Here is a 21,044-nt window from a genome sequence, read left to right on the forward strand (position 1 = left end):
TCCGCAGTCTCCTTGATATCTCCATAGCATGTGTCAACTGTGTCCATAGTTCCCTTGAAATTCTTTGAGATATTTCATATTTTGCTAATTGCTTGTTCTGTCTCCACTGGTGCCTCTTTTTTCTCCTGCTCCCTAAACAGACTCCACATTTCTTCTCCTTCCGCATACCTTCTATCATCACCTCTGTAGCTGACACTTAAAATTATTATATCTCCAGCCCTGACTGTTCAATTGAGATCCACTCCTGAGTCTCCATGTTTCATTACCTGAGCCCCAAACCTTGCAGGTGAACTCTTATGTCCTCTTACTTCCTTTTCTCAGTGGGTCACACCTTAGATTTTACAGTGCCCCCTGCCAAATGTCTTTCATCCACGTCCCTCTTTCCCAACTATAGTTGCCACACTATAGTTCTTGTCCTTACACGTGGCCTGTTGATGTAGCCTTCCAATGGTTCTTTGCATATCCAGTAACTCTTCTCCTTCAGCATATCCTGTACAATAACACTGGATTCATTTTTATAAAGATATGCTGTTTATATCACCCATTGGATCAGAATTTCAATGATTCACTGTTGCTTATATAATAAAGTCAAGCCAAGGATTCAAAATCTCCCATAACTTGATTCCAACCAACTTTCCCACTATATTACTAATACTCTAATCTCTCAACAAATTGAACTCCCTGCTTCCCCTTCTGAACACCTGGAGATTTCCTATTGCTACACTTTTGTTCATTCTTCCTAGTTTAAGTCTCCTTTCATCAAAAGTTTTTGCATTCTATAAGACCCAGCTCAAATATCAAATAGATATAACTGTAACGCAAAGTAGCATATGATTCATGCTGTTGGAGTACAATATAGGAATCAAGTGTGAAAACTTTATTTCTGCTACCAGACTATGTAAGTCTTTTAGGATAGAGTCCAATTTTCATTTTTATATTTGATAAAATATTTCATACAGTACCTTGCATATAATAGGTTCTCGATATCTGTATATTCTATCTGCAAGAGACACCAGTATGAAGGAATGTATTGTAATTCAGTGTATGTCCATTCAACTTCTACAATAAGGTATCTCCTATCCCCCAACAAGATTACAAGTTGTTGTGTTCTTTTAATGACAAAGACGTGCTTTTTTAAAAAATTCTGATTGTCTGATACCCCATAGATGGCCAATAATATTGAGATTTATCCAACTTACAGTCACATGTACTATGTTAGGCACTTTGCTAGATGCTTTCAAAGATGAAAGAAGATACAAGTCTTTGTCCTAAGAAATTTAACTCTGATTTTAAAAATAGAATAAATGAAGCTACAGAGTGCAGATGTGAGGGGATTAGAAAATAGCATTTTGAATTCTCCTTGCTCAAATGTAATTTTTGCACTATATATGACTACTCAAATTGAACTTTAAAGGATATTTGCTTCCACAGGTAAGAACAGGACATCATGCTCAGTCATAATCTCTATATTGTGAAAGATGTGTGCTGATCCCTTGGCACCATCCTCTCCAAAAGCCATGGCAAATAACTCCACTTTCAGTTCTGCCTGCAAACCAGCAGCCACCTATAAGACACAATGTAGCTTTAGAATCAGACATGTATGAGTTCAAATCTTGATTTTTAACATGACTTTGGGCAAGTTACTCAAACTCTCTAATCTTGTTTCCTCATCTATAAATTTGGCACAAATGAATGATTGCTGTTCTAGCATTTAGAAGAATTACTTCATGGATTAGTTAGGTTGAATTCCATTGAGTAAGCGGGACCCAGGAAAAATTGCTGAAGGAGAACATCAAGTGCTATTTAGGAAAAAGCATAAGGAAACTAAATGCCAGGATGCTGGAGGGCAAACTTTCATGATGTCTGTAACTGTGCTATTTCTTGAATATCAGTAGCAAGTTTCTATTTATTGTCATCCTTGTAGATAAAGATAAATTTAATCTAAGAAAAATACGTTTCATCTTAAATTTAATCTAAGAGACTGGGTGAATCCCACAATTCCCCTGCCCTGCCCCTTGGTTTAGAGTATTCCTAATGTAGGACCTGCAATGTGGCAAAGCCAGTAGAGGGAGACAGAATTAGTTTAAATACCAAACTGCTTAGATCCGAAAGCTACATGGACGAGGTCTGTACCAACAAAAAAGAAACCTGATACATAAAGAAGAAGAAACACAGCAAGGAATAGGCTTCTTGCCTTGCTCCTTGAAAAGAACACTAGCCAGGAAAGAAAGAGCTGTTTATGTTTCTAAGCTGCCTCTCTAGGAGGTGGGTTAAAAAGCAGACTTGAGAACAGTTATCTGGAAAAAATAAATCAGAAGAAACTACCACATGGAAAGCAGTTAGGTACGAATGGAATTTTTTTCTTCAATAGAGTTTTATAAATAATAGAATTGAAAAATGTTTCAGTTTTTTCAGCAGTGTGCTTGTGAGCATCTATCTGCACACTGGAGAGTATCCAACAGCTCTGTTTTGAGACCCAAGCCCTTAGCCCTCCAAGCCCAACAACCAGAGCAGGGCCGGGGAATGATGACATTCTGCACAAGGGCAGCTGGAGAACTGTTATCACACAGGTTTACCCAGGCTTGGAGTACATTCATTCACTGTTGGCAACGAACCAAGATGAACAGTGGTGAGATTTAGATATGGAGAAGTCTAGAGGTTACATTCTTTGCCAGAGCCAAAACCTACTATCAAAAAGAAAAAAAAAAAAAAACAACAACAAACAGTATAGCGTGAGCTTCAAAGAATACAAGCTGGTTTTTTAGTACGTATAAAGGTTCGTCCAGCAGTCGTTTGTTTGGCTTTTGGCTAATCCCTACTTTAAATGAAAAAGATTTGCTAACTTCCCAGAACAGTGGGAGAAAAGCTTGCTTTAACTGTGTTTTTGCTTTATGTTGTGAAGATTCTGAAACTTTGACACAGTACAATGATGCATTGTCTTGGAGAGGTGCTCATGAATTAGTGGATCTAATCCCAAAATGTATTTCTGTTTGGAAATTGCAGGCTGCGTACTACAATTTTATATAGATCATAAGATACTGGAGCTGGAAGAGGGCTAAGAAGTGATCAGTCTAAGCTCCTTCTTTTATAGACGAGGAAAGCAAGGTGCAGAGGATTAATTAACCAAAAACATCACTGAGCTGCTTGGTAGCATAGCCAGGACAAGAAGCCAACTTTCTTTGCACTATAGCCAACCGATGCTTCTGTGTCAACGTATAACAACTGTGGCTTCCCCACATCATCTGTCACTCAATCACATATCTCTCGAGTGCCCACCATGTGTCCTGCTCTGTAAGCTCCTTATGTGTCTCACTCATCTTTAACATCCCCTGTACCCTGGCACTATCACTGGCATATGGGAGGAACTCAGAGCTTGTTGACTGAAATGAAAGGCGTGTTAAAGCAGCAAGATGATATACTGACCAAGAAATAAAAGTTAAGATTGAAAGTGTGATTTTTGTTATCTTTTGAGACAACCTTTTGTTTATAACATACTACACTTCTGAAATTCTAATGTGAAGTAAGTGGCAGTATACACATTTTATACTAAACACCTTATTTGGGGGAATGTATCAAATAAAATCAGAACAGATTGACATATTAAAATTTGTATTTTCAGAGATTTTTGGAGAAATGAGACAGATGGTGACTTTAAATATACTACTATTTCTTAATATGTTATTAACTAATATTCTCTGACAAATACCAAGAGAACAAACCAGATTTACATAAAATGTAAACAATGAAATATTTGTTTTTCAAGTGATTTTTCACTTTGCAGAAGGATTTGTCACAGGATATCTTTAGGTAATCAGTTTACCAAGTGCATGTTAAATCGTATTTAATGTTTTAAAAGGTATTTTCAGACAACAGTATAGAACTGCAGTATTGGGACAAGTGAAGTGAACTTCAGAAATGGTTCCATAGCTGGAAGTTTAACTCTATTTACACACAGATCTGCTCATGGTTGTTACATGAAGTAAGTGACATCAAGCCAGATGTTGAACCAATACCAGGAATCTTTTGTTTATGATACTAGAAAAAGTAGACTTAAACATGGTTTAAACTGAAACAGGTAGAACGACTTAAAAATCACTTGACTGGAAACATATACATATCTGTACGCACACACGTGGACACACACAACAGATAGCACATAGGACTTACAGGCCCAGGTTTGTAAGTCACTTTCAGTCCTGTGCTGGGTGGGGGCTGCTTCACCCTAAACCTACCAGGAAAAAAGATGGGAATAAATTGATGCCATAATGAAAAACATGAGCACGAATGAACTGGGAAGTAATAAAACCAGAAAGGTGTTAATATTCCCTACACAGGAGCAAGGGGTCCAGACTAGTAGAAAAACAACCCAATATCCAGTTGGAAAAAGAATCTGGGGCCTGTTTCACAACTGCCTTTCCAACAGTTTTCATCGGCGTCAAACTGACTCCAACCTGAGTTTCAACCCTTTGTTTTCGGATGCTGACGAGCAGCTCGGGTCTGGGCAGAAGGTGGCGAAGGTTTGGCTGGCGCGTGCACTGCAGTGTAGCTGCCAGCGTGAACACACATACTGACTGCCAGGCCATTAAGCTGAAGAATAAAGGCTCCTTTGGAAAGCAGCAGAGCATGGAAGCCAGTCTTTCTCTGCCATGGTATGGGGTTTGCAAGTTTGGGGAGAAGAGAAACAGAAAAGGCTCAGAAAATGTTGGTGAACTTGAAAAGCCTGGTGCTCACACGTGGTGCCTATTGAGCTCTTCCTCTTCCTGTGGTTTGTGGGTTCTGCCCGAAGGTTAAAGACCTGGAGTAAATTAAAATGCCAAGGGAAGCCTACCTCCATCTACTCCACTCCCTCTACCAGCCACTTTGCTGTCTTCCCTGTGGTGGCTGAGTTGAACAAGCTGAGGACTGAAATCTATAAAACTAAAATTCTATACTGGACACACAGGGTCTGCATGGGTGGTTTTAATTCGTTTGAGGTTGACTCTCCATTTCTCCCTACCCACTTTGTGGCAACAACCTAAATAAACAATGATGTCTGATCTGGCGGCTTGGGTCCCTCATCAGGTTGTTTGTGAGGAAGTAAATGTGATTCCTGAAGTTGAGAATTCACCTCAATTAAAATGGGACGGTGATCTTTTCAATCAGATGCTCCTGTAGCTTTGCTCCATCTGACTTCCAATCCTGAATTTAGAATCACAAACATTCTCAAACTTGCTACTGACCCTGAGAATAACTCTGCACTTGAAATAAACATGTATCCCATTTTTATGGGGCAAAAAACTCGACATAATCCTGAAGCTTAATTCAAAATAGTATAGAGGAGATTTTGTGATTGGGAGTTGTCTTGGCATAGATACATGGTATATTGACCCAGTGGGAAGGACTGATCTCCCACAAGAAGCAGTGACCACAGCTGTGTTGATAAAGCAAGGTGCTCCAATGAGCTGGTACTCAGGAGATCTGAGATCTACCCTTGCTGCAGCCTACAAGACCTTAAAACAAGTTACTCAGTTTGTTCCTTTATGTAATAGTCTCTAAGGTTCTACACACTCTAAAATTCTATTGGTTTTGATCTGAAAATGAAGGGCTAAGGTGACTTTCTTGTCACTTAATGCCAGATACAGTATATTTTCTATTCGGAGTACAGGCTGTGAGTTAAGGTACTTGTTTATAATTCCAAGTCACATCATCAGAGTCAAAATGACCCTGATGATTAAGGGTTAATTTTTTTTCCTTTTTGCCTCAATTATGCAGAATTAATGTAATTAAAATCATGTTTAGATCACAAAGTGCCAACCAATGTTAGCTGGTATTATAGTTGGTGGTAGATTTGAGAAATAGACTTTCAAGTTTTGTGCATTAGTTATTGTTTTGTGTATTAGTTATTGTAACACTTGTACAACTTCCCTTTCATTTTTTGCTAGTACAGATCAGGTCTTGAGGTGCTTCTAACCAAAGTATGGATAAAAATTAATGGAAAGGCAAAGAAATACCTACTCTATAGTTGAGGCTTGGGAAGTACTAATTTGTTGAATAATGAATGAATGGATGAATTAGTGAGTAAATGATTGAATGAATGATGTTAAGATTCAAGAGTTCGGGTGTAATTACAATTCAGTTCAATAAACATTCACTGATGTAGGCAACCAAAGAAAAGTCACAGAGTAGGGGAAGGTGATCTGAGCATACACTTGGAGCCTTGGCCTCACCTGCAGAAGTCCACTCCAACATTCTTGAGCTTTACAGTGGTTGCATAGGTGTGTCCTTCTTCGAGCACTCCAAACGACACTGAGGGCGGGAGAAGATGGAATCCAAAGGGGGATGAATTTACATTATTAATGGCAGCAGATGCAATAGAGGATGTTTTCACTCTTCCTGCAACAGAATCTTGCACCTTGCATTGAGAAAAAAAGCAATAAAGCATAATAAAATGGTTCTATTTTGCATTCTCAAGATAATAAAAAGACTCTGACCCCACACATCCCAACTAGACCATGCAGCAAAGCATGCAAGAAGCTTACCCTGCCCTCCAGCCAGCCTACAGCCATTGCACAAGGCAAGGCCTTGCAGCCAACCAAGTCAAAGCCAGCTTTGCCCCCAGCATGCCCACAGTAGTAGGCCCTACCACAACAGAAAGGCACCTGCAGCCCACATAAGGGCATCCCTTGACTACACAGCTCTGGTGACCAGAGGGGAGCATGCTGCTGGGCCCATGGGACATCTTCTACACGAGGCTACTTCTCCAAGATTGGGCAATGTAACCAACATTAGAAATAAACACAGAGAATTGGGAAAAATGAGGAGACAGAAGAATATGTTCCAAACAAAGGAACAACACATAACCTCAGAAAAAGAACTAAACAAAGTAGAGGTAAGCAATCCGGCCAGTAAAGAGTCAAGATAATTATCATAAAGATGCTCACTAAACTCAGGAGAAAAATGAATGAATATGGTGAAAGTTTCAACAAAAAGTTAGAAAAATGAAAAACCAAACAGAGCTGAAGAATACAATAACTGAAATAAAAACTGCACTAGAAGGAATCAACAGCAGATTAGGTGATACAGAGGAATTGATCAGCAATGGATCAGAGGAATGGATGAGACAGTAGTAAAAAATCACCTAAGCTGAACAGAAAAAAGAAAAAACAATTAAAAAAAATGAAGACAGTTTAAGAGACCTCTGGGACAATATCAAGCATGCTAACATTTGCAAATAGGGGACCCAGATGGAGAGAGAAAGGGGCAGAGAACTTACTTGAAGAAATAATAGCTGAAAACTTCCCTAACCTGGGAAAGAAAACAGATATTCAGGTCCAGGAATCACAGAGAGTCCCAAACAGGATTAACTCAAAAAGGTCCACACCATGACACATTAAATGAAATTAAAATGGCAATTAAAATGGAAAAATTAAAGATAAAGAGAGAATCTTAAAGAAGCAAGAGAATAGCAACTAGTTATGTACAAGGGAATACCATAAGACCATCAGCTGACTTTTCAGCAGAAATTGTGCAGACTAGAAGGGAGTGGCACGATATATTCAAAGTGAGGAAAGGGAAAAACATACAACCAAGAATATTCTACCTGTTAAGGTTACCATTCATGTTTGAAAGAGAGATAAACAGTTTTACAGACAAGCAAAAGCTAAGAGTTCAACGCCACTAAACTGGCTTTACAAGAAATGCTAAAGGGACTTCTCTAAGCAGAAAAGAAAAGGCCACAACTAGACATACAAAAATTATGCAAGGAAAAATTTCACTAGTAAAGGCAAACATACAGTAAAGGTAGTAGATCAACCACTTATAAAGCCAGCAGGACAGAAGGTCAACAGACAAATGCATAAGATTATATATATCCACAATGAGTAGTTAAGGGATATTCAAAACAAAAAGATGTAAAATATGACATCAAAAACATTAAATGTGTGTGGGGGGAAGATGAAGAGTTGTTAGAATTTATTCAAACTTAGGACATTATCAACTTAAAATAATCATATATATGATTATATGTTGTTATATATGAACCTCACGATAGCCACAAACCAAAAACCTGTAATGGATACACACACAAAAAAGAGAAAGGAATCCAAACATAACACTAAAGATAGTAATCAAATCACAAGGGAAGAGTCTAAAAGAAGAAGGAACAAAAAAGAACTACAAAAACAACATGAAAACAATTAACAAAAGGTCTATAAGTACATACCTATCAATAATTACTTTAGTGTAAATGGTCTAAATGCTCCAATCAAAAGACAGAGAGTGGCTTAATGGATAAAAATCAAGACCCATATATATGATGCTTACAAGAGACTCACTTCATATCTAAAGACACACACAGACTGAAAGTGAAGGGATGGGAAAAGGCATTCCATGTAACTGAAAACAAAAAGAAAGCCCAGGTAGCAATACTTATATCAGAAAAAGTAGATATTAAAACAAAGACTGTAACAAGAGACACAGAAGGACATTATATAATAATGAAGGGATCAATCCAACAAGAAGATATAACAATTGTAAATACATATGAACACAACATAGGAGCACCTAAATATATAAACAAATATTAACAGACATAAAGGGAGAAATTCACAGTTACATAATAATATATAATAATAGTAGGCAACTTTAATACCACTTACATCAACGGACAGATCATCCAGACAGAAAATCGATAAGGAAATACTGGCCTATATGACAAGTTATAGTGGATGGACTTAATAGATACATACAGAACATTTTATCCCTGAACAGTAGAATACACATTCTTTTCAAGTGTACATGGAACATTCTCCAGGATAGATCATATAATAGGCCACAAAACAAGTCTTAATGAACTGGAGAAGACTGAAATCATATCAAGCATCTTTTCCAACCACAACACTATGAGATTAGAAATCAACTACCAGGAAAAAACTGCAGAAAACACAAACATGTAGAGGCTAAACAACATGTTACTAAACAACCAATGGATCACTGCAGAAATCAAACAGGAAAAAATACCTGAAGACAGATAACAACCACACAATGATCCAAACCTATGGGACACAGCAAAAGCCATTCTAAGAGGGAAGTTTATAGCGATACAAGCTTAACTCAGGATATAAGAAAAATCTCAAATAAACAACCTAACCTTACACCTAAAGGAACTAGAAAGAGAAGAATAAACAAAACCCAAAGTTAGGAGAAGGAAAGAAATAATAAAGATGAGAATGGAAATAAGTGAAATATAGACCAAAAAACCAATACAAAGACCAATGAAACTAAGAGCTAGTTCTTTGAAAAGATAAACAAAACAAGCCTTTGGCCAGACTCATCAAGAAAAGAGAGAGAGCGCCCAAATAAATAAAATCAGAAATGAAAGAGAAGTTACAATCAACACCACAGAAATAAAAAGGACCATGAGAGATTACTACAAACAATGATATGCCAATAAAATGTACAACCTAGAAGAAATGGATAAATTTCTAAAAACATAATCTCCTAAAACTGAATTAAGAAGAAATAAAAAATATGAACAGATTGATTACCAGTAATGAAACTTAATCAGTAATTTAAAAAATTCCAACAAAAGTCCAGGACCAGATGGCTTCACAGGTGAATTCTATCACACATTTAAAGAAGAGGTAGCACCTACCATTCTCAAACTATTTTAAAAAATTGAAGAGGAAGGAATGCTTCTGAACTCATTCTATGAGGCTGTCATAAATCTGATGCCAAAACAAGACAAAGATACCATAAAAAGAAAATTATATATCAATATCATTGATAAACATAGATACAAACATCTTCAATAAAGTATTGGGAAACTATATTCAGAAATACATTAAAACACTCAAACATCATGATCAAGTGGTATATCAAATTTTATGATCATCTCAAAAGATGCAAAAAAGCTTTTGGCAAAATTCAACATCTACATTTATGATAAAAAATCTTAACAGAGTGAGTATAGAGGGAGCATGCCTCAACATAATAAAGGCCATATATAACAAGCCCACAGTTAACATCATACTCAATGATAAAAAGCTGAAAGCATTTCCTCTAAGATCAGGAACAAGAAAAGGATGCCCACTCTTGCCACTTTGATTCAACATAGTACTGGAAGTTTTAGCCACAGCAATCAGACAAGAAAACAAAATAAAAGGACTCCAAATTGAAATGGAAGCAGTTAAACTGTCACTATTTGCAGACGACATGATACTATATATAAAGAATCCTAAAGATGTTACCAAAAAACTATTAGAACTTGGTAATGATCCATATCTTAATAAGAATTTGAGTTACATGAGTATATGCATTTATCAAAACTCAGCAAATACATGCTTAAAATTTGTGCATTTTATTGTATGTATGTATATTATAGATCAAAGGAAAAATATAAACAAATATTGAACTCTACTTAGTGATATGTATGTTAGAACATTTAGGGATAAATGTAGTAATCTCTGCAATTTACTTTGAAGTGCACCCAAAACAAGATGGATTAATGGATAGATATAAGGATAGATATGTGATAATGCAAGTATAATAAAATGTTACTGGTAGAATCTAGAAAAAAATCACACACTATTAGGACTGATAACTTAATTCAGTGAAGTTGAATGTTATAAAATTAATATACAGATATCTGCATCTGTTGCATTTTTATACACTAATAATGAACTATCAGAAAGAGAAATCAAGTAAACAATCCCATTTACAATTGCATCAAAAAGAATAAAATACCTAGGAATAAATGTAAACAAAGAGGTAAAAGACTTGTACTCTGAAAACTATAAGACACTGATGAAAGAAATTGAAGATGACACAAATAAATGGAAAGATATACTGTATTCATGGATTGAAAGAATATTGTTAAAATGACCATACTATCCAAGGCAATCTACAGATTTGATGCAATCCCAATCAAAATACCAAAGGCAATTTTCACAGAACCAGATCAAATATAACTAGATGATTTAATTCTAAAATTTGTATGGAAACACAAAAGCAATTTTGAGAAAGAACAGAGCTGGAGGTATCATGCTCTCTAATTTCAAACTACACTACAGAGCTATGGTAATCAAAACAGTATGGTACTGGCATAAAAAGAGACACATAGATCAATGGAACAGAATAGAGAGCTCAGAAATAAACTCATGCTTTTATGGTTAGTCAATCTATGACAAAGGAGGCAAGAATTACAATGGGGAAAAGATAGCCTTTTCAATAAATGGTGTTGGGAAAACAGGACAGCTCCATGCAAAATAATCAAACTGGACTACTTTCTCACACCATATACAAAAATACTCAAAATGGATTCAATACTTAAATGTAAGACCTGAAACCATAAAACTAGAATAAAACATAAGCAGTATGCTCTTTGCCATCAATCTTAGTAAATTTTCTGGATCTGTTTCCTTACACAAGGGAAACAAAAGCAAAAATAAACAAATGAGACTACATCAAGCTAAAACACTTGTTGCACCATGAAGGAAACTATCAACAAAATGAAAAGGCAGACTACTGAATGGGAAAAGATATTTGCAAACAATATATCTGATAAGGGGTTAATAACCAAAATATACAAAAAACTCAAACAGCTTAACATCAAAAAACCAAACAACCCAATTAAAAAATGGTCAGAGGACCTGAGTAAGATTTTTATCAAAGACATAAAGATGGCCAACAGACAACATGAACAGATGCTTAGCATAAAAACATACAAAAAACTCAAACAACGCAACATCAAAAAGCCAAACGACCCAATTAAAAACTGGCCAGAGGACCTCAATAGATTTTTTTCAAAGAAGACATACAGATGGCCAACAGACACATGAAAAGATGCTCAGCAGTAACTAATCAGCAGGTAAATGCCAATCAAAACCACAGTGAGGGGCTTCCCTGGTGGCACAGTGGTTGAGAGTCCGCCTGCCGATGCAGGGGACACGGGTTCGTGCCCCGGTCCGGGAGGATCCCACATGCCGCGGAGCGGCTGGCCCAGTGGGCAATGGTCGCTGAGCCTGTGCGTCTGGAGCCTGTGCTCCGCAACGGGGGAGGCCACAACAGTGAGAGGCCTGCGTACCGCAAAAAAAAAAAAAAAAAAAAAAAAAGAATATAAGGATATAAGGAGCAAAATCTGGAGAGTTCCCAAAGAGAAATGGTGGGAATCACTAGAAGCCTTAAAAAATTCATTTAGGGGGCTTCCCTGGTGGCGCAGTGGTTGAGAGTCTGCCTGCCGATGCAGGGGTCACGGATTCGTGCCCTCGTCTGGGATGATCCCACATGCCGCGGAGCGGCTGGGCCCGTGAGCCATGGCCGCTGAGCCTGTGCGTCCGGAGCATGTGCTCCGCAACGGGAGAGGCCACAACAATAAGAGGCCCACGTACCGCAAAAAAAAAAGAAAGAAAGAAAGAAAAAAGAAAAGACTCCGTCACCAGAAAAAAATAACTGCTTGGTTGGGAGAGGAAATGAACATTTAAGGTCTATGTAATCCTTACCACAGCACTGTAAGGAAGTATTTTAGGCTTTGTTTTAAGGATAAAGAAGCTCAAGTTCAGAGAACTGAAAGACAGATAACTTGCTCAAGTGTTACGTGCCGAAGTTTCAAACTCAAGTTTGTCTGATTCTAAAGTTTGTACTCTTTCTTCTGTGCCAGTGATGATCAAACTTTAGCTCCCACCAGAATAACCTGGAGGACTGGTTAAGACACCAACTGCTGACTCCACTCCCAGAGTTTCTCCATTAGTAAGTCTGGGATGGGGTGGAGTAGAGAGTAGGTAGGTGGGGAGGGGAAGTGTCTACAAAGATAAAGAAAACCTGCTCTGGAGAGGAGCACAGTCTTCTGAGGACTCCTTAAGACACAAACTGCTGACTCCAACCCTAGAGTTTCTCCATCGGTACATCTGGGATGGGGCCCATGAATCTGCATTTATAAAAAGGTCTCAGGTGTTGCCAATGCTGCCAGTCAGGTAATCATGCTTTGAGAGCTATTGCCCTATGCTGTTATTTCCTGACCTCACCTGGGAGTCTGTTAAAACTGCAGAATTTCGGGCCCCACACCAGAGCCAATAAGTCGGAATCTATATTTTAACGAAGTCCCCAAATAACTCACATGCACATTAAAGTTTGAGAAGCACTTCTATCATATGTCACTTATATACATTGCAATACCTTCTCTGATGGTAATGAACACAGTGTGCCATGAAATTTCTAAAGGATAACTACCAAAGCTTGATTGGTGGGCTCAAGGAAACCTTTACAACAGTACTGAGATGGAATCTTAATCTTAGAGGCTCTGAGGGAGGAGCTTGGTGCTTTTAAAGAACTAAGAGAAGTCCACAATGGGTGAAGTGTAGTGAGTTTGAGACAAGGTGAGGGTAGAGAAGCAAATGGAGCCATGCCAGGTCATCTGGATTTTATCCTAAGAGTCATGAGAAGGGTGCCCAATGACCCCCTCAGCCAACAGTGTGCTGGTAAACTGGCTCTCAGAAAAGAGCCTTTATCAGTAGCATTTGCCGATTTCTATGGCATAAGAGCTCCCAGCGTGGCTGACTGCAAGCTAATGACGATTTAACAGCTGGCTCATAAAGTCTCTCTCATGAGTGTATATAAGCTGGCTCCAGCAAAGCACGGCCCTGGTTTATCTCTGTGTGACCTGAAGGGATCCATGTTGAGATGGTTCTTATATTAAATAGTAGTACACAGTGGCTGGAAATCAATGGCCTCAATCAACCAGGAATATATAAAATGCTCACTGGCTCTGGGAAATTTCTTCCCCTGTCTGTTTTACCTTTTTGAGAGGTTGAGACTTGGGCTTGGAACTCAGCAAATAGTGAGGTAGCCTCACTTTCTCTTTTCTTGCTTGTCCTGCCACATCCTGCAGCAGTGACTGGGTTGGAATTTTCAGAGGCACACACGATTCTGGTTCTGTTAGAGAGAACACTGAAATGACACCACGTGGACGTTGCTTCCAAAGACATTCAAGATCATACCAGAGCATAGAAGAACACAGAACCGACTTGGGAAAATTTTCTTCTTTCCTTCTTAAAGAGCTTATTTACAGGAATAAAGGCTTTTATTCATTCTAGTGTTCTATCTTTGCATTTTACAAAGAGATTTTACCTAAAATTAGTCTTCACAACAATCCTATGAGATGGGCAGGGCAGATGCTATTAGCATCACCTTCTTTTCAATAAATGAGAAAAATCAGATGCTAAGAAATCGAGTGACTTGCCTGTAAATAAACAAGGCACAGTTCGAGAAAATGTTGACTCTCAAAGATTTCTTAAAACTAATGAGGAAAAAAATCTTAAGAATTTCTTTGTTTCAACTAGTAAATTTATAGTTCGAAAAACTCTTGTAGTAATCATAGATAAATTAAGCCAGGGAATCAAATCCCCAGATCACTAAATTTGGTGAAGGAGGGAGCAAAAGTAGATAATCTACACAGCTGGCAATTTTATGTATTTTTCCAAATATCCAGGGGGTTTAATAAGAATTGTGTTTTAGATCAGCATATTTAAACATCCTTTCTTGAGTTTAAGTCATCAAGAGAGGAAAGGGAAGGGAACCAATATCTGAGTGTCCACTGTCTGCAGGCAAGCACCACATGCGTGTTTTTACATACAGCATCTCACTTAGTTCTCATAAAGTCCTCTGAGCTGAAGGTAATGGTAATTGTAATCTTTGTATGCTGAGCATTCTCCCCATTGCCCACCTCCACACCCACTCCCAGCACACATACTTCTAGTGCCACAACACCCCTGGCCCCAGGCATCAGGATGGTGCACGACCCATGCAAAGCCAACACAGGCCCTTCACCTGGATATTTCCTGAAGCTGACCGGGATGATCCCATCTTGTCCATTGGGTTATGGGTCTGGAAGAATCAGAACCTTGGACCTCTCTGATCATGTCCCTGACACATGGACATAGCCTGTCCTTTGTAGGAGAGGATAAAACCAAACAGGGCAGCAGTCCCAAATTTTTTGGCACCAGGGACTGGTTTTGTGAAAGACAATTTTTCCATGGACGGTGGTGGTGGGGGGTTGGGGAGATGGTCAGGCGGTAATGCGAGCGATGGGGAGCGGCAGATGAAGCTTCACTCGCTTGCCCGCCGCTCACCTCCTGCTGTGCGGCCCGGTTCCTAACAGAGGGTTGGGGACCCCTGAAACAGGGACAAGTAAGGATGTGACAACACAGAGGCAGGGAGATGCCCAGAGAGACAGACAATCAGACGCAAACACTCCCCTGAAAAGCTTGAGTGCCTGCATCCTGTCATCCCTGGGCTAGCACCATAGCCACTTTTCTGTGGTTTGCTTTTGAGCATCAATAAACACCACCCCACCCACTGGCTTTTTTGTTGTTGTTCAATGGGTTTGAGTTTCAGTTCTCAAATTGAAGAGTCCTGACTAATATAACAGTAGTATCTCTTTTCTACAGATGAGGAAACTGAAGTTAAAAAAACTTGTCCTGGAAACTAAAAAGTGGCAAGGTGGGATGTATACCCAGGTGTGTCAGATTCCACAAGGATCACACTCCTGGTAGTGTAAGATAATAGAAAATGTATATTCATCTCTGCCCCTGGTTCCCGGCAAGGGCACGGCACTCCTAAATCCCTTGTGATTTCCTAAGTGATAAGAGTGTTAGGAGTATCTTTAAATATTTGGTCTTTGACCCTGATTCCTGACACAGAGCTCCTAAATCCCTTGGAAATTCCTGGGTGATAGGTGTGTCTTTTGACCTGAATGAAGTGACTCTTGGTGGGCTCCTGGATAGCTTCAGGATGGGGGCTGGTCATCAGGAAAACCAAGCCATGATTAGAAGCTTGGAACTTTCAGCCCCACCCCCCCATCTTCTGGGAAGGAGAGGGGACATGGAGATGGAGTTAATCATGCCTACATGATGAAGTCTCCACAAAAGTCCCTACAGCACAGAGTTCGGAGAGCTTCCGAGTTGGTAAGCACATCCACAGGTCGGGAGGGTGGTGCACCACACCACCACAGGGACAGAAGCTACCATGCTAAACCCTTCCAGACCTTGCCCTGTGTGCCTCTTCCTCTGGCTACTCATCTCTGCCATTTATCATGTCGCCTATTATATAATAATATATGAGTTCTGTGAACTGTTCTAGTAAATTATGGAACCATAAAAGGAGGTCATCGGAACCACAATTTATAGCTGATTGGTCAGAAGCACAAGTGACAACCTGTACCTGTGGCTGGCATCTGAAGTGGGTGGTGGGCAGCCTTGTGAGACTGAGCCCTTAACCTGTAGCATCTGTGCTAACTCTGGTTAGTGTCAGAATTGAATTGTAGGACACTCAGCTGGTGTTGCAGAATTGCTTGGTGTGTATGAGTAGTGAGTTTTTCCTAGACAACTACCCAGTGTGTCCCAAATTCACCTGTGCTTCATAATCCCCTGGGCTGACTCTGGTAAAATAGAGATTCCCTAGCCACATACCAGATAAGCTGTATTTCAGACCAGAACAGAATCAGAATCTCTGGGGATGGAGCTCAGTGATCAGTGTTCTAATGTATTTATTCTCTTTGGTCACTGCTGCCTACATAGGCAACCATTCTAATGGCTTGATGTGTCTTTTTGCTTGTATTCTTAGCATATGCATATTACTGTCTTATATGAATGCATTTTACCAGTCTAATGGGTATCAAATAATCTCTCATACTATTATTATTAATAGTAAATACTGATATGGAGTTTCTCATGTGCCAGGCACTGCTGTAAGCATTTTACATATACTAACTAATTTAATCCTCACAACCCTATAATGTATATACCATTATACCCCCTTTACAGAAGAGGAAACAGGAATATATAGAGGGGTTAAAGAGCATGCCCACTGTAACATAGTTATTATATGAGGAGTCAGGTAGAGCCTTACATAAGTTATAATATAAGTCATATTATATATATGTCATTATATAATTATATAAGTCATAAGCTATTATATAAGGAGTCAGGTAGAGCCTTAGCTCTGCTGTATACCATACTGCCTCCCATAATAGATGGATTATTATCCACTGAAGCCTACCCAGGGCTTCCCTAGGGATGGGGGGAGGAGGAGGGAGTACTTGAGGGGCTTGGAACAGCAGCTGGTCACGAGCTGATACAGAAGTATTTTAATACTTAACAACTGGGGGACTTCCCTGGTGGTCCAGTGATAAAGAATCCACCTTACAATGCAGGGGAAGCGGGTTCAATACCTGGTCAAGGAACTAAGATCCCACATGCCATGGGGCAACGAAGCCCGCCCGCCTCAACTACTGAGCTCGCGAGCCTCAACTAGAGAGCCCACGCGCTCAGGAACCTGCGTGCCGCAACTACAGAGCCCACGCGCCCTGGAGCCTCCACACCACAACCAGAGAGAGAAAAGCTGCATGCCACAACTAGAGAGAAACCCAGGCACCACAACGAAGAGCTCATGTGCTACAAGGAAAGATCGTGCGTGCTGCAACTAAGACCCAATGCAGCTAAAAGTAAATTAAATAAATAAATAATCTTTAAACAACTGGGATAGTCCAACTAGTGGAATCATCTGAAATTACGGCTGAATCTGACACAACTGAAGAGCAAGTAATGGTTCCCTGTTTCTATGCTGAGGTCGACTGTGGTATTTATGTACAATAATGTTTTGGTTTTGGTTTTTTGCCTCCTCTCAGAGCATAGCTTTATGTACTTCATCTCTGAGCACGGCTTCCCTGTAGATGGAGCGTATTTCTCTGCCCTGTTGACTCTGAGCTCAGCCTTAGGACTTGCTCTGACCCATAAATGTACGTGGAAGCGGCTGCGCCAGTTCTGAGCAGAGGCTGAGAGCGGCAGCCCGCAATCCACCTCTCTTGATGGTCCTGATCCACTTCTCCTGAGCTCCGACCCTGTGTCCTGAGGACAGCCAGCCACAGAGGGTGGGGCTCCTTCATCACGGGAGCAGAATACACCTGAGCTCTGCCTGCGGCCGCGGGTGTGCTAAAAAAAAAGCTTAACAACTGCCTCCCTGGAGAAAAACCGACCTGGTTGGTACACTTTGCAAGTGTGTGGCATTTGCTGATTTCTCACGGTGGCTGACTCATGCTCTCAACGTGGTGTTGTTGAATGTGGGGCTGGGAAGAGACAGATCTCAGGGGCCTGGTGCCGACTCCAGCACGTGCTGCCTGTAGGCTGCACAGTCAGCTCACAGCCCCCAAAACTGGTTGCTTAGCCACTATAGGATTTATGCAGTGTTATCATAGCGAATGCTGACAAGTTCAGTTTTATTTCACCAAATCCAAATCTCCTCTGATTCTCTTTTACTTCCCAAACATTTCTTGTACTAGTACCAAATAAGAATACTCTGATCTACTTACAATGGCTTCCAGTTCATTTCTACTCAGGCTTTTGAACACATTCTTTTTTTTTTTTTTTTTTTTGTATAAAATATTCTTTCTCTTCCCTACATCTGGAGGGTAGTGTAGTAAACTATAGAGAATTCAGAGTCAAAAACTCATTTTCTGGCCCTGGCGCAGTCCCAAATTTGCTGTATGATTTTAGATGCTGCTTGACTTTCTCTAGGTTTCAGTTTCCTCAAGCGAAATGAGGGTTATCTCAGGTGATCCAATCTTAAACTTTAAAATCTACGCAATTGTATTTATTCTTTAAGACCACCTCTCCCATAAAGTTTTCCTCACTGCTTGTGTTAATCTCTTCCTACTCTGAACTTCTTTAAACTTTATTGTTTATATCAAAATTTAATTTACCACTTATAGTGGAATCACATTATTGTCTCTTATTAGCTCAAGTATTTCAGCGTGTAGGGGTGCTGTAGGTGTCCCTCTCGTTTCAAAACAATTTTTTTGCTCCTTCAAACACTCCCATTCCTTTGACTCTCATGCTATCGTACTGTTTTACCTACGACATCTCCAAGTAGTTGTCAGTTACTGACCTTCTCAATCATTCCCTTGATTCATTGCAGATCTTGACACCTTGGATGGTCTTCCACTTCATGGCTTTTGGTGGCATCCCTTGGATGACCCATCCAACACCCTGTCTGCTCTGATTTTTCCATCGCCCTGTTTCTTCATCTTTTCCTCTTCTCCATCTCAGAAACTCCCACGGTCATATATTTGCCCTTGGCAACACCAGTAATTTTACCACTTTCCAAATCTCTGTTTCAAGCTACCCTCTCTAGATCACTACTTCCTATTCTTCTAGCTTATTACTCTATCATATCTGTCAAGCAATTATTTGACCTTCTTGAGACCTCTAATCAGTGGACACTGTCACTTTAAACTATCAGTCACCCTTTCTTGTTTTGCTTTCCTGTTTCTCTGGAATGGATTTTATATTCTTATCATTATATCCACTCCTTTGCCATCACACTCACTCATCTCCCCAATACCATGTATCTGTATTCTTTCTCCTTTCTCCTGTCACTGTGGATGAGGTGACCTACTCACAACCGAGGTCAAATCTGCCACTCAGGGTCTGCCCCAAATGTCATGTTCTCTCACCTTCTTTAACACTTTGCTATCCTGCAATCAGGCTCCCTTCTCCTGCATCATAAGTTCTCTCTTCCTACAGAATTATCATCATTTGCAAATCAACATGCTCTAGTACGTCTAATTTTTTAAAAACCTCTCACTTGGTCACACATCTCCCTCCAGCTGCCGTCCCACTACTTTATTCTTTTCCACAAGACTCTTGGTTACATCTATGTATTCCCGCTGCTGCTGCTGCTGATTCCGCTTTAGCCATTCTACACATAAGCAGTTTCAGTTGGCTTTGGTCTCCCCTGTGCCCTGGAACTGCTCTTGTCTAGATCACCAGTGATCACTATTGCCCAATTCCATGGTTATTCTTTATCTTACTCGACTTTTGAGGAGCACTTAATATACTCGAAACACTCAGTCATTTTCACACTCCTATTTTTCATCTACCTTGCTGGCTTTTTCTTCTTAGCTGCCTTAACTGGCTCCTCCTCTGCCTGATTTTTACATTCTAGAGTTTGCCTTAGGTTGGTTCTCAAAGCATGGCCCTGTATCAGCACCATCAGCACCATCTGGAAACCTGTTACAGCTACCAATTCTCAGCCTCACAACTGGTCACATTAGTTAACTTAGGAATCACCCTTGATGCCTCTTAGTTCTCACCCTCATGTCCAATCGACCAGCAAGCCCTGTTGTCTCTACCTCCAGGATATATTTCCAATTAATTTGCTTCTCACCATCTCCACCTCGAGCTCCTTAGTCCAGGTCTCTGTCCATACTCACACGTATCTTCTGTTGCTTCCTCCCTGCTTCCACCTTCCCCACTTCTCCTTTCCCTCGCCATGAGCTATTGGCCACACATCTACCAGAGGGATCTTTTTCAAATATAAATTAGTCAGGTAACGACCCCGCTGCTCAAAACCTTCCAGTGGTGTTTGACTACAACTCCACTTAGAATAAAACTCAAAGTTCCCTATGCAGCATCACGGGATCTCACTGCTGTCCCTCTCTCTGACCTCACCTTCTACTTGTTCTGATGCCCATTTTCTTCCAGTTCCATGCCTTATTTTCTGTTTCTTCTCTCCTCAGGGCCTTCATATTTGCTGTTCCCACTACCTGGAATATTCCTCCCCCCCAGTCTTTGAATGGCTGCCTCCTTCTTGTCCTTCTTGTCTCAGTTCAAATGTCCCTTCACAGAGGGGCCTTCAAACCCCCTAGTGGAGTGCTGTCTCTCTCCCCGAGACACTCTCCATACATTATATTGTTACATTATGTGACACCATTTATTATAATCTGAATTTGATGTGTTTACTTATTTATTGTCTAGGTTTGCCCATAGCATGTTCAGCTGCATATGTCTTTGGCTTCTTAATTGCTGTATTTCCATGCCTAGAACAATGCCTGGCAGTGAGTAAATCACACCCTAAATGAATAAACCTTATAAGAGAGATAAGATTAAATCAGGAAGGCAAAAGGCCTGTACAAGGTAAATCCCTAATTCACCCGTAAATGTGGCAAGATGCTCCCTCTATAAGAGGTAACTAAGATTCCCAGATTCCCAGCAGATTCCCAGCTCACTTTCAATATG

At 39.9% G+C, this 21,044-nt stretch overlaps 1 protein-coding gene across 1 annotated transcript in view; it reads right to left on the reverse strand.

Moving 5' to 3' along the window:
* Positions 1–21,044, reverse strand: part of SPAG17 (sperm associated antigen 17) — a 218,473-nt gene that overhangs the window by 1,546 nt on the left and 195,883 nt on the right. Inside the window, exons 44-47 of the mRNA XM_067710299.1 lie at positions 13,769–13,905; positions 6,207–6,391; positions 4,168–4,228; positions 1,420–1,564 (exon numbers count right to left, since the gene is read on the reverse strand). Of these exons, the coding sequence (XP_067566400.1) occupies positions 1,420–1,564; positions 4,168–4,228; positions 6,207–6,391; positions 13,769–13,905 (528 nt within the window). The remainder of the gene's footprint in view (positions 1–1,419; positions 1,565–4,167; positions 4,229–6,206; positions 6,392–13,768; positions 13,906–21,044) is intronic.

The sequence above is a fragment of the Pseudorca crassidens genome, chromosome 2 (genome assembly GCF_039906515.1).
Source record: "Pseudorca crassidens isolate mPseCra1 chromosome 2, mPseCra1.hap1, whole genome shotgun sequence".
Taxonomy (NCBI): domain Eukaryota; kingdom Metazoa; phylum Chordata; class Mammalia; order Artiodactyla; family Delphinidae; genus Pseudorca; species Pseudorca crassidens.